Source organism: Trachypithecus francoisi, unplaced genomic scaffold (genome assembly GCF_009764315.1).
Source record: "Trachypithecus francoisi isolate TF-2019V2 unplaced genomic scaffold, Tfra_2.0 Lachesis_group2, whole genome shotgun sequence".
Lineage (NCBI taxonomy): Eukaryota > Metazoa > Chordata > Mammalia > Primates > Cercopithecidae > Trachypithecus > Trachypithecus francoisi.
In genome coordinates this window covers 143,037,947-143,052,647 of record NW_022681465.1, presented here as the reverse complement: position 1 = coordinate 143,052,647, position 14,701 = coordinate 143,037,947, and the positions used below count along the sequence as shown (strand labels likewise).

The window sequence follows — 14,701 nt, the reverse complement described above, 5'->3', positions numbered from 1 at the left end:
CATTTAATACACCTACCTACTGAACATCAAAGCTTAGCCTAGCACCAGGTACCATGGCTCATGCCTGTAATCCCAGCATTTTGGGAGCCCAAGGTGGGCGGACTGCCTAAGGTCAGGAGTTCAAGACCAGCCTGGTTAACGTGGTGAAACCCCGTCTCTACTAAAAATACAAAAATTAGCTGGGCATGGTGGTGCACACCTGTAGTCCTAGCTACTTAGGAGGCTGAGGCAGGAGAATCGCTTGAAGCCGGGAGGCAGAGGTTGGAGTGGGCCAAGATCACACCACTGCACTCAAGCCTGGGCGACAGAGCAAGACTGTCTCAAAAAATAATAATAATAATAAAAAAAATAACAACTTAGCCTAGCCTATCTTAAATGCACTCAGAACACTTATATTAGCCTACAGATGCCCAAAGCATCTAACATAAAGCCTATTTTAAGTGTTGAATCTCTCATGTAATTAATTTATTGAATACTATACTGCAAGTGAAAAACCATGGTTGTATGGGTACCTGAAGTACAGTTTCCAATAAATGAGTATCACTTTCTCATCAACATACAGTCAAAAAATCATAAATTGAACCATCATAAGTTGGAGACTATCTGTACTCTCAAGTCTCACGGCACTACACGTGCACCAGCCACAGCAAACTTTCAGTCCAGTTAGGCTGACTTTTCCTCATATCCCTGACAGCACACGTGCAACTCCCCCCAAAGAAAATCTTCACAAAAGGCAAATTAAAAAGTTAAAATTTATTTTTTAAAAATTCATCTCACCACATTCCGAAGCAAAAAACAGCTAATTCTTAAGAGTCACCAACCTTTAAATTATCCATCCCATGCCCTTCATGTCTGTGGATAAGCAAAAGTCAAGTTTTAAGAGACAGATCCCATACATATCATGGAATACTGATATAACAAAAGAAAAGGAAAGATCTGCATTCAGCAACCCCATCATATTACAGGTAGAGAAAAGCAGAGATCCAGAGAAAAGTCCCACCAAGACCCAGAGTAACAACTTCTACCTGCCAGGCACTGGGCTAAATACATTTATCATAATAATGAATGCTTGTAATACCCCCATGAGGCAGGTAAATCATAAATACCTATTACACAAATTAAGAAGGTGAGGCACAGAATGGTTAAATAACTTGCCCAAGGAGGCACAGCTAACAAGTGGTAGAGCTGGCATTTGAACCCACGCAGTTTGACCCCAGAACTTTCGCTATATATCATCTCTTAACTTAGATATCTTGGACCTTATACTTAGAAGGGATATGGCTAGGATAAGGCAAAAATTTTAAACATTTAAAAATACTCTGGGGAGGGAGGGAGATCTAAAAAACCAAAATGCAAATCCCAAGACTTAAAACTACAAATGTAAGACTTGGATGCTTAAAGCAGAATACAGAACCCCACAAGAAAGGAGAGATATCACAAAACATATTTTATTACTAGTTACTGCATGTGTCCCTTAAAGAACTAAAACACCAACATCTGAGCCAAAAGCAAGGCTAAAAATAGGCATTTACAGCAAGCTTTGGAAAGCTTTTAGTTTGCTTATGAGGTACTCATTTCTGTAGACTTCCAAAAACACATGCATCACAGAACACAAAAATTCCCAAGACCACACAGCCACTCCACTAGTGTCACAACATTTAAATTTGTCAAAGCTGTAAATAAAACCAGGGCTGGAAAAGCACTTCAGAGATTCATGTAGGCTCCAGAGAAAGGGCCACCATCTAGCCTTATCAGACTGACAGCCCAATCACAGAATTCTCTCTCAAAATACACACAAGCCTAACAACAAGCTTAGAGAGAGAAGCTACGGGATTAACCTGAGTTAGGCTGTCAAAACCTATTCCAAAGGTTCTAAACCAACGAGTAGACACTCTCTTACCTTAAGATTCCAAAAAACAATAACAGAGCAAATCTACTCTTACTGAGAATTTTGCTTTGGGCACTTAAAGCAAGTCAGCTTCTCCGCTCAGAGGAAAAGGTGAGATGCCAGCCAAGCTGTCTTCTTCCCACGATCAATAACCCCAGTGACACACACTATCAAGGGCTCCTGGACTTACACAAAATGCCAGCTCAGGCACCCAATACCACCTGATGTCATGGCTGATTTAAAACCCACAAGGCAGATTCACCATTAGCCAAGCAGTAGCCAGGATGAGTAGCCCCATTTAAAAGGAGTGCTCTCTCCCGAGGATGATTATACCCTTTTGAGTTTAAAGAGTGGAGAAGGACCAAAGAGTGTTCTAAAGTTGTTTTCCCTCATTCTGTGGGTGGATAGGAGGGATGTGAAAGAAAACGGAGGTTTCAGCACTGTCTTTTGCATAAGAGGGCTCTGGAAGGGAAAGGGGGGAAGGGAAGGAGGGGTGAAGGAAGAGAACACAGTTTGAGGGACTGTTAGTAAACCCCCAATGTCCTCTCCTCCAAATGAAGCAACCTGAAAAGAAATAAAAATTGCAACATGCTGTTTTCAGGACTGGCTATTCTGGCTTCTCTAGGACTAGCAGTGCTTCTACTTCTTTGACTGTGAAGGCATTAAGCACCCCCTTTATTTTTAATGGTTTAAACCAGTTAGCCTCAATCAGCTACGGCAGGAGAGGAGTTTTTTTTTTTTCAAAAGCACCAGGGCTACGACCAGAGGCCATCATTCTAACTACAAGACAGTTCCAAACCGACCCACCTCCAACGGACCCAAAACCAAAGAATGGAGACCCGCCCTATGCGCCGGCCGAGGAAAAGAGTGGGCGCGCCCCCCCACCCAAGCCGACGATCTATTCTCGGCAAAGGCAGGCCAGGAGCAGACTCCATATTCTGCACCGCCTCTCTCCCCACGCTGACACGGCTCTGCTGGGATTTCCTGCAACCCTTACCTCCCCCTGGAAAGGGGCACGGTCCAAAAGGACCAAAACGCGGAGGAGGGAGAGGGAGGACTCGCGGAGCGCCGGTCGGCAGTCACATGCCGCTCCCCGCGCGGGGAGGCACCACGTTGTCCCGGCTGCAGAGGAATGCCGGGAAGAGGGGACGCGCACACACCCGCGCCGCGCACACGCACACTCGGCGCCGCGGGCCCGCACCCGCCTGCCACCCCCAGCGCTGCGGCCCGCGCCGAACGCCGAGGCCGAGCGACCCGCGGGACGCCGGCGCGGCGCATGGCGCCCAACTGTCACCCGCCCGCCCAGCCGGGCCACTCCCTCCCCCGCCGCCACACGCCCCTCAAGTCGCCGCAGGCCCCTCACCCGCCTCACATTTTCCGCCAACCTCCTAACTGGCTCCCCCAGCACACTCGCCGTCGGGCTCCTTCTTAAGGCGGAAGGTGCCCGGGATCGGGGAGGGAAACCACCGAATTCGGTAACACGATGGGTTTCTTCTCCCCATAACTGACCCCTCAACCCGTCTCCAAATGGCGATTCTACCGCCCAATATCCTCTCCCCGAGAACAAAACTTGTTAACTTTTAATCCCCGAATCCGTGCGGCCGGCATGTACTCCGCGCCGGGCACTGGGTTGCCCGTGACATATGCTCACTAAACATTTACAACATGGGGAGGCTCGCAACGCTACCAAAACGGGGAGCGCCGGGCGGGGTGGGAAGAGGGGCTTCCCAAGGAAGGTTCAAAACAGAAACCGTCTCCTACACCAGCATGCAGTGGGGATCGTTTCACTGAAACCAGCGCCCACCCTCTGCCGACGAGGTAGGCCCGGATCACACCGTTGCCCACTAACCGATGAGGCCCAGGCGGTGGCCGTAGCCTCCCGGAGGCCGGGCCCTCGGGCAGGGGCAGATCCCTGAGTGTGCGGTGGGGGGGAGGGCGCAGCGACCAGGATCAACCAGGAGGCAATTTAAAAAAGTCCCGAGTCACCATGACCGGTAGCGGACCCCGGGGCCCTGGAGGTGCTGGGGGAGGGGACTCCCATGTCCCCGGAAGAGGCCCCCGGGCCCAGGAGGGCAAAGAGGGAAACCCACCTGGGGGGGACTGTCCGTTCACGGTGGTCAGGACCGGCTGCAATGCGTTCTTAGTCCACGGGTTCACCTTGGGCGGGGGGGCTTCCACGAAGTCCCGGCGCCCCGCGCCCGCGGCTCCGGCAGCTCCTCCGCCAGCGCCTGGCTCGCCGCCGCCCTCCTCCCCGTCGCTGACGGCCGGGCCTTCGGCGCCGGGCAGCTGCAGCGGCCGCGGGCTCTCGCGCTCCTGCTGCCCGGTGCCCTCCTTGAGCGGCTTGGCGCAGGGCGGCCGGGGTCTCCGAGCGCCGCTGTCCGGCTCCCCCCCGCGGACGTCGTTCGCCCCGGGCTCGCCCTTGCCCTCGGGCGCCGGCGGCGGCTTCTTCCTCACCAGCCCCCCGTGCTCTTCGGCCTGCAAGAGCGGGGCGCCCCCAGGCAGGAGCGGCTCCACCTGAGTGGCCATCTGCGCGCCCGCCCCCCCGGAGAAGCCGGGCGCGCCCGAAGCTGCCTCCCCCGCCTCGAACTTGGCTAGCAGGGCGCCCGCGACGCCTTCCTCCGGGGCGCCGGGCCCCAGTCCCTGCGGAGAAGGGTCGGGGTTCACGCGAGGTGCGGCCCCCTCCCAGTTAGATGCAGCCGCCGTAAATCCGAGGCCCACTAGCGGGGCGGGGGGGGAGGAAGGCCCCCCACTCTGCGGTCCAGGCCTCCTTGGCGTGCGTCCCCCCCCGCCCGTTCCTCGCAAGACGCCCCCACCCCGAGCCCGGCAGGCTTCTAGTCCCGTCCCTCCCTCCCCCCCGCCCCCGGGGCGGCCCGGGCTTCCCGGCTCGGGGGCTGCAGCAATATGGACGGACGGGGGAGAGGCGCGGCGAGCCGAGCCGACCACGCGATCCGCGGCAGGCGGCGGGCGGGCGCGCGCCTCACGACGCGGCGGGCGAGGGGGGACGGCGCAGCGGGGGCGCGCCCGCCGGCCGGGCCCTAGGCGACGGGCGGGCAGGAGGCGGCGGGAGCGCGCGCGCACGGCTCCGCGGTCCTGCCCCCTAGCCCCGCCCCTCGTCTCCGATTCCTCAGAGCACCTCCCGGGCTGGGGGTAGGGACGCTCAGACCGGACGGGGGCGAGCACGTGCCTGATGCAATTCGGGAGTTGTCGGTGGGGGCGCTGAGGGGGATAGGAGAGAAGGCTGGGCGAGGAGGGGAGGTGTCTTAAAGGGCCAGCGTGTGAGAGCGGCTTCAGGTGGAGCACATGGGACCGGGCCACGCGGGTGGCCGGGCCTGCTCGCGCTCTTTAGGCTGGGTGTCAGATTCAGGGGAAGGATCCATTAGTGTCATTCCTGACTTCCGGGAGACTGAAGGGAGGACCCTCATCCGCCCCGAGGATGCACCAACGCTGCCCCCTCCCCTGTGCGCGGCGGGCCTGGCCCCTTCGGTCCCCGCCCGGGTGACCTTGGTTGGGTGAGCTGTCCGCACCTCTGCGGGTTGTGCTCCGCGCTTCGCCGCCGCCAGGCCTGGCCTCGACGCTACCCGCAGATGGGTTCGACTCCGGGCCTGGAAGGCGATTCTTTAGCCCTTGAGGGCAGCGGGAGCCTAGGAAGTGGGAACGGAATTACCAAAGCCCTCACCCAGACCAGGCCCTTCTCCCCACCGCGAAACCTTGTATTTATGGGCAGGAAATGTCTTTTCTTTTAAGTGGATGTTGTTTTTTTCCTCAAGAATTGCTTTGGGCGGAGTTGAACCGTCCCTGGATTGGGACTTCTGAGATCTGAGATTTTATCCTGGCCCTGCCCCTTACCATCTGCAGCAGTGACTTCCAGCCTCGTGGGCCTCAGTTTCACTATTGTAAAATGAAGGAACAACGTATGACAGCAGTTTCAAACTTCAATGTACATTCTATTCAATAAATACTTACCTCGTACTGTGGGGGCCTTGCAGGGTTCTAGGAAACGGGTTTGGTATAAACCAGGCTAATGAAGTCCCTATCCTCATGGAATTTATTCTAAGGTGGGGAAAGAGACAATAAAAAAGTGATAAATTATTGTCTAGTATCTATGAAGACAATAGTTAAACTGTGGTAATCAGTTAAACTAGATGGGCTACTTTTGTTTGGGTGATAAGGAAAGACTTCTTTGAACGCACATGCCAAAGTATTAGGAATCAGGCTCGGTCTGGGACTGGACCCAGAAATCTGCGTGTCTAGCAAGATACCTTTGGTGCTTATGACTTCACTTAGAGAAATCCTGGCTTCTGACTGGCTGTGATCCCACGTGCTCACATAACATAACAGCCTGGAATGTTGGCCATCTCCAAAACAAGAATTAGAGCACACGACCTGCTGGATCTAGGAGACGACTGAATGAAAAGCCTCTTGGAACTGCCCCAGCCAGCAAGGCTGAGCTGTAGGATTGTTGTAACCTGTATGGGGGAGAAGTACTGGTAGGGATAGCCAGGTAACGCCATGTCTAATTCCAACTCTTGGGTTATTCAGCCTCCAAACCTTGGCCAGCTAGCCGCACTTCCCTGGACCCCTCTCCTGGTGGAAAAATGGGGGTAAATAATGCCTGACTTGCTTCCACCCTCTGAGCTCCTGTGAAGGGTCAAGTGAGACAATGTTAGTCAAGGCGCTGTGTAAATTTTATAGACAAGCCAGCACTTCAAAAGAGCTACCAAGGAAGGTAATGTTACTCAATGAATTACACCGGGAATCTACTAAGTGCATTACATGTACTCTTAATCAGAAGGTAAATTATTGCACATTGCCACTGGAATGCACTATTTATTTATTTGAAGAGATAAGGTCTGTCACCCAGGCTGGAGTGCAGTGGTGTGATCATGGCTTACTGCAGCCTCAAACTCCTGGGCTCAAGCTATCCTCCTACCTCAGCCTCCGAAGTAGCTAGGACCACAGGCACGTGCCACCATGCACAGCTTTATTTTTTAAAATTTATTGATAAATATTACCTGAAGAGATTATTCACTCTAGACCCTCTCTAAACTTTGTTAATAGGGGACATAATTATTATTGTTGGTCGTTCTTTTTGTAATTGGAGGTAGAGAAGTACCCTCCCCGACCCCTGAGAACTTGTGAGGGTACGAGGGCACTATGTGGACAAGAAACTCATTCATGCTACTCAGCAGTCAGAGACAGGGTTGAACAAGCATGGCCAGGCCCTGCTGTGTACAGAGTGGAGGGGTATTGAGATCTGCCTACCCTGGGCCTGCCCCAGAGAGAGGCGAACTAGGGCCAGAGAAAGTAACAGACCTGTGTGAAACATCTTTTTTTTTTTTTTTTTTTTTTGACTCTCATTCTGTCGTCCGGGCTGGAGTGCAGTGGCGGGATCTCAGCTCACTGCAACCTCCGCCTCCCGGGTTCAAGCAATTCTCCTGCCTCAGCCTCCTGAGTAGCTGGAATTACAGGCGCCTGCCACTACACCTGGCTAATTTTTGTATTTTTAGTAGCAACGGGATTTTACCATAATGGCCAGGCTGGTCTGAAACTCCTGACCTCAGGTGATCTGCCCAACTCAGCCTCCCAAAGTGCTGGAATTACAAGCGTTAGCCACCATGCCTGGCCGAGACAACATCTTACGCTTAGAAGCTGTTAGAACTGGAAAAAGGAATCATAATGATAACTCATTTTCCTTGTTTTGCAGATGAAGAAACCAAAGTTCAGAAAAGTAAAGTTCCCGCCTGGGCACGGTGGCTCAAACCTGTAATCCCAGCACTTTGGGAGGCTGAGGCGGGCACATCACCTGAGGTCATGAGTTCGAGACCAGCCTGGTCAACATAGTGAAACCCCGTCTCTACTAAAAATACAAAAATTAGGTGGGCGTGGTGGCGCACACCTGTAATCCAAGCTACTCAGGAGGCTGAGGCACAAAAATTGCTTGAACCCAGGAGGCAGAGCTTGCAGTAAACCGAGACTACCCCCACTGCACTCCAGCCTGGGTGACAGAACAAAACTCCATCTCAAAAAGAAAAAAAAAAAAGAAAAGTAAAGTTCCTTATCCAAAGTCACACAGCAGAGCCTGACAGAGCCAGGTGTCATACCTGAATCTCTTTATCCTAAATCTAGTAGCTTTTTCTACATTAAAATAATGAAACTGGGTCTGGGCACAGTGACTCACACTTGTAATCCCAACACTTTGAAAGGCCAAAGCAGGAGGATCGCCTGAACCCAGGAGTTAGAGACCAGCCTGGACAACACAGTGAGACCCTATCTCTATTTCTTTTAAACTTTTAATAAAAAAAAGATGAGGCCGGGTGCGGTGGCTCACGCCTATAATCCCAGCACTTTGGGAGGCCGAGGCGGGTGGATCACGAGGTCAGGAGATCAAGACCATCCTGGCTAACACGGTGAAACCCCGTCTCTACTAAAAATATTTTAAAAATTAGCCGGGTGTTGTGGCGGGCGCTTGTAGTCCCAGCTACTCGGGAGGCTGAGGCAGGAGAATCACCTGAACCCAGGAGGTGGAGCTTGCAGTGAGCCGAGATTGCGCCACTGCACCCCAGCCTGGGCGACAGAGCGAGACTCTGTCTCAAAAAAAAAAAAAAAAAAGATAGAATTGGGATTTGAATTCAGGTTTTTTTGATTCCTAACCAACTATAGTATTCTATATGCATATATTTCTAAATACAGTCATCCTCCCTTATCCTAGTGTATGCCTGAAACCCCAAATAGTACCAAACTCTATATATACTATGTTTTTCCTATATATACATACCTATAATAAAGTTTATATATAAATTAGGCACAGTAAGAAATAAACAATAATAATAAAATAGAACAATTATAACAATAGACTGTAATCAAATTTATGGCTGGGTGCAGTGGCTCACGCCTGTAATCTCAGCACTTTGAGAGGCCAAGGCAGGCGGATCACGAGGTCAGGAGATCGAGACCATCCTGGCCAACACGGTGAAAACCCGTCTCTACTAAAAATATAAAAAAATTAGCTGGGCGTGGTGGGCGCCCGTAGTCCCAGCCACTCGGGAGGCTGAGGCTGGAGAATGGCATGAACCTGGGAGGTGGAGTTTGCAGTGAGCCAAGATCACGCCACTGCACTCCAGCCTGGGTGACAGAGCGAGGCTCTGTCTCAAAAATAAAAATAAAAATAAATAAATAAAATTTATGTAACTGTGCTCTTTCTCTCTCAAAACATCTTATTGTATATAATATTTTCTGACTACAGTTAACCACAGGTAACTGAAACATCAGGAAGCAAATCACAGATAAGAGGGGACTACTATACTAGTCATGATCAAATAGGAATAGCTACTTTTATTAACTAGTATACAATAGGTTCTATGGGAAATACTTGACATTCACTATCTCATTTAATCCTCATGATAACCCAGTGGGATAGTTATTATTTCCCTAAATGTCTACTGAGCCCCTACTATGTGCCAGGCTCTACAGGCTAGGTGCTGGAATGGTTATTGTCTTCAAATTACAAAGGAAGGCATTTGAAATTCAGAAAAGAAAGGTGGGTGCTCAGCGTCACAGGCAGCAGCTAACTATCAGAGTGGGGTGTTTCAGGGTGTTCTATATCTCCAGGCCTTGTTCTTACTCACTGCACCACTCTGTACAGCCTACCTCTCTTCCCTCCGTTGCCATATCCATAAGTATTTATGGAGAATCCCTCAAATACTTAGGCCTCAGGAAGATACCAAACAAGTTGAATCCTATCTCTCTAAAGGGTAAACTCTAATTAGAGGAATCAAATAATTGAGCAATATTTAACCTGCGGCCAAAAAAAAAGAGAGGCCAAAAAAAGAGACAAAATATGCTTTAGGCAGAAAGTGACAAAGATCAGGCTAACTTGTGCCTAGAGTTTAAACACATCATGTGCTTAAACACTAGGCCAGGTGCTATGTATCACGCCTGTAATCCCAGCACTTTGGGAGGCAGAGGTGGGAGAATTGCTTGAGTCCAGGAATTTGAGACCCACCTGGGCAACATAGTGAGACCCTGTCTCTATAAATAAATAAATAAATAAATAAATCAGGTGTGGTGGCACATGCTTGTAGTCTAAGCTACTCAGGAGGCTTTGGTGGGAGGATTGCTTGAGCCTGGGAGGTAGAGGCTGCAGTGAGCTGTGATTACATCACTGCATCCTAGCCTAGGCAACAAAGCGAGACCAGACCTTGTCTCAAAAAATGAAACCCACCAAATTAATGAAATGGGTCCAAATACGTATTTGGACTGGGCCGTGGTGGCTCATGCCTGTAATCCCAACACTTTGGGAGGCCAAAGCAGGTGGATCTCTTGAGCCCAGGAGTTCAAAGTAGGTCTGAGCAACATGACGAAACACCATCTCTACAGAAAAACACAAAACATTCCCAGCACTTTGGGAGGCCGAGGCGGGCGGATCACGAGGTCAGGAGATCAAGACTATCCTGGCTAACATGGTGAAACCCCGTCTCTACTAAAAACACAAAAAAAATCAGCCCGGCTTGGTAGCTGGCGCCTGTAGTCCCAGCTACTCCGGAGGCTGAGGCAGGAGAATGGTGTGAACCCGGGAGATGGAGCTTGCAGTGAGCTGAGATCGCGCCACTGCACTCCAGCCTGGGTGACAGAGTGAGACTCCATCTCAAAAAAAAAAAAAAAATTATCTGGGCATGGTGGCATACACCTGGAGTCCCAGCTACTGGGGAGGTTGAGGTGGGAAGATAACCTGAGCCTGGGAAATTGAGACTGCAGTGAGCCATGATTGCGCCACTGTACCCCAGCCTGGGGAACCCAGTGAGACCCTGTCTCAAAAACAAAACAAAACAAAAACCTATTTGTAATTAATTATATGCTTGTTTGCTCCTTGTGCAAACAACTTCCTAAAGAGAGAGCAGGCTGCGTGAGAGACTAGAGAGCTGGGGGAATTGATTTATAACCTGGGTCCCATCTCCAAGTTTGCTGAATGACTTTGGGCAGCCTCCTGAGCCTTCCATCCGCGAAACAGGAAGCATATCTGCCCATCTGGCTTATGAACAGGAAGAAAATACAAAATTTACATGAAATTTTATTCCATTGGAGGGGGAGCAGTGAATAGGTAAAGAAAGGAGGAATGGTTCCTTATCTGTGCTTATTATAAAGGAAAATTTAACATGCTTGGATATGTACTAGTTTTATTCCCTTTGAGTTTGGTTTTCCAAAGAGCCTTGTGTTTCTGGAAGAGCTTGGGCTAATCACTTACTTCTGCTATGGGGCCCCTTGGGTATGAAGCCTCTTACACTGACACAACGTGAGTGGGGTTAGCATAGGGAGGGGCCTTGGCCAAAACAGTGCCAGCTGGGGAGTGTTTTTCAAGATCCTGAAGACTCTTGGGCCTTCTGGCACACATCACATAATTATTTCAGTTCTTGGGAAGAGGCTCAGCCAGGATCTCCTCTTGTGAAGTAGATGTAAACGGCAATAGCTAACATACAAGGAGGACGTGGGGTAGAGACTGACTATTTCCATAATTCCTCATTTAACCCCCAGACCAATCCTTTTCCATGACTATCCCCACTTTACAGATGAGAAAGGAGGCTCAGAGGAAGAGGGGTGGTCAATGAGGAGGAGGGTTTGCAATGAAGAAGGTCTGATAAATAACTTTTAACACACTCACCCCTCTGAGTTGGAAACAAGCACCATCTCAGCCTCTTCTCGTCAGTTCTACCTATGCAGCCTCTTCTCCCATCCCCACTACCCTCCCTGGAGTTTTGTACTTCCCAAGTTGTCCCGTGATGGGCTTCCTCACTAACTGTACTCCCACTGTGATCCAGTCTACCACACTTGCCTGTGTCAGCTCTCTGGCTCTATGATGGACTCAGACCCCGCCTCTGCTTTGAATCTCCACATTCACACCCAGCACACCCTGACCCTAACTAACCTTCCTGTCCTACTGCCTTCCAGCACACACCCTACACTCCAGCAACAGGGGACTACTTACTTCTTCTTTAACTCGGGAAATATGTATTGAGCATCTACAATGTACCAGATACTGCTAGGCCCTGAACATAGAAAAGTGAGCAAGACAGACATGTTCCCTACTTCCCAGAAGTTTCCCATGTAAACCCCCGTGGGCTCCATGTTTTCCTACCTCCATTCATATAACATAGCTATTAATAGTGAGGTCATGACTCTGAATCCTGGCTCAACTACCTTGTGACTTTAGGTAAATATTTAACTTCTCTCTAAGCCTCAGTTTCCCCATCTGTAAATTGGAGATGATAATTCTACTTATCTCATAGAGCTTTCAGTGAGCCTTAAGTGAGATGTGTTTAATAGCACAATGACATTTATAGCAGAGTATATGCTAAGTAATATTCCCTTTCATTACTTTTATTATTACTGATAACACCTTTCCATTTCCACTTGTCCTGAATTCTACTTGTCCTTCAAGGCTCTCAGCACCAAATGTGAACTTCTTCACAAAATCTTATTTAATCTCCATAGTTAAAGTAGATTTCTCTGAACTCTTATCTCCTAGTGGCAGTTTTCCTAAAACATATCTTTTTCTTTTTTTTTTTTTTTTTTTTTTGAGACGGAGTCTGGCTCTGTCGCCCAGGCTGGAGTGCGGTGGCCGGATCTCAGCTCACTGCAAGCTCCGCCTCCCAGGTTCAAGCCATTCTCCTGCCTCCGCCTCCCAAGTAGCTGGGACTACAGGCGCCCGCCTCGTCGCCCGGCTAGTTTTTTGTATTCTTTAGTAGAGACGGGGTTTCACCGTATTAGCCAGGATGGTCTCGATCTCCTGACCTTGTGATCCGCCCGTCTCGGCCTCCCAAAGTGCTGGGATTACAGGCTTGAGCCACCGCGCCCGGCCAAAACATGTATTTTTCATTTTCTCTACTCAGTTATGGTTACTTATGAGAATGCCTTGTTCATAAGTAACCATAAGGCAGGGATTATACCTTATTCATCTTAGTGTTCCTTGGAGTACTTATCAATGGTCACGAACAGGCCCTCAGTCTTTTCTGAACAAAAGAATAAATGAATGAATACAGGATCACTCCTGATTGCATCAATGTTTTGGCAACCAGAGCAACACTGTCAAGGGTCAAGTGCTAAATTATATTTATATATATATGTCTTTTGTAAATGATAAAATATAATATAAAAATAAAACAGGCTAACTTTAGCAAACTGGAAAATGTTTTTAGGCTGGGCACAATGGCTCATAACTGTAATCACAGCACTTTGGGAGGCCAAGGATCGGAAATCCCTTGAGACCAGGAGTTCAGGACAAGCCTGGACAATATACTAAGACCCCGTCTTTAAGAAAAATAAAAAAGAAATTACCTGAGTGTGGTGCCGCATATCTGTAGGGCAAGACTGAGACAGAAGGATGGCTTGAGCCCAAGAGTTTGAGGTTGCAGTGAGCCATTGATCATGCCATTGCACTCCAACCTGGGTGACAGAGGGAGACACTGTGTCTTTTTCTTTTCTTTTCTTTCTTTTTTTTTTTTTTGAGACGGAGTCTCGCTCTGTCGCCCAGGCTGGAGTGCAGTGGCATGATCTCAGCTCACTGCAGTCTCCGTCTCCCTGGTTCAAGCTATTCTGCCTCAGCCTCCCAAGTAGCTGGGATTACAGGCATGCATAACCATGCCTGGCTAATTTTTGCTTTTTTTGAGATGGAGTTTCACTTTTGTTGCTCAGGCTGAAGTGCAATGGCACAATCTCGGCTCACCACCACAACCTCCGCCTCCCAGGTTCAAGCGGTTCTCCTGCCTCAGTCTCCCGAATAGGTGGGATTACAGGTGCCCGCCAACACGCCCAGCTAATTTTGTATTTTTAGTAGAGATGGGGTTTCGTCATGTTGGTCAGGCTGGTCTCCAACTCCTGACCTCAGGTGATCCACGCGACTCAGTGTCCCAAAATGCTGGGATTACAAACATGAGCCACCGCACCTGGCCTAATTTTTGTATTTTTAGTAGAGACAGGGTTTTGCAGGCTGGTCTCAAACTCCTGACCTCAGGTGATCCACTATGGCCATCTTTTTTTTTTTTTTTTTAAAGACAGTCTTGCTCTGTCAACCAGGCTAGAGTGCAATGGCACCATGTCAACTCACTGCAACCTCTGCCTCCCGCGTTGAAATGATTCTCCTGCTTCAGTCTCCCAAGTAGCTGGGATTACAGGTGCCTGCCACCTTGCCGGGTTAATTTCTGTTTTTTTTGTTTGTTTGTTTGTTTTGAGACGGAGTCTCGCCCTGTCGCCCAGGCTGGAGTGCAGTGGCACAATCTCGGCTCACTGCAACCTCTACCTCCCGGATTCAAGCAATTCTCTGCCTCAGCTTCCCGAGCAGCTGAGATTACAGGTGCCCAAACGCCCAGGTAATTTTTGTATTTTCAGTAGAGACAGGTTTTCACCATGTTGGCCAGGCTGGTCTCGACCTCCTGACCTCAAGTGATCTGCCCCACCACAGCTTCCCAAAGTGCAGGGATTACAGGTATGAGCCACTGCATCTGGCCCATTTTTTTTAATTCAGTTTTTTAGTAGAGATACTCTATTTTATCCAGGCTGGACTTGAATTGAGTGATCCTCATGCCTTGGCTTCCCAAAGTGCTGGGCTTACAGGCATAAGTCACAGTGCCCAGCCAGTAACCCACTTGCTGTTTGGATCACCCTATATTTTCCAAAGGGCTTTCATGGACACAGGATAGACATGATTATCTTTGGTTGGCAGCTGAAGAACTGAGGCCTACAGAAGTTAAGTGACTTGCTCCAGGGTGCCAAGGCAGCAGAATCAAGATCAGAACCCAGGTATCACCCCTCCCATTCCAGATC

At 49.7% G+C, this 14,701-nt stretch overlaps 1 protein-coding gene and 1 long non-coding RNA gene across 2 annotated transcripts in view; one reads left to right on the top strand and one right to left on the bottom strand.

Moving 5' to 3' along the window:
- The window catches only part of LARP1 (La ribonucleoprotein 1, translational regulator), a 64,304-nt gene extending 59,437 nt beyond the window's left edge, over positions 1-4,867 (bottom strand). The window contains 2 exon segments of the mRNA XM_033180697.1: positions 3,979-4,617; positions 4,758-4,867. Of these exon segments, the coding sequence (XP_033036588.1) occupies positions 3,979-4,414 (436 nt within the window). The 5' untranslated portion in view covers positions 4,415-4,617; positions 4,758-4,867.
- Positions 3,083-5,921, top strand: LOC117065643. The gene is made up of 2 exons (XR_004430008.1): positions 3,083-3,706; positions 5,656-5,921. It is a non-coding gene; the product is annotated as an uncharacterized LOC117065643 (long non-coding RNA).
- The last annotated feature ends 8,780 nt before the right edge of the window (positions 5,922-14,701 follow it).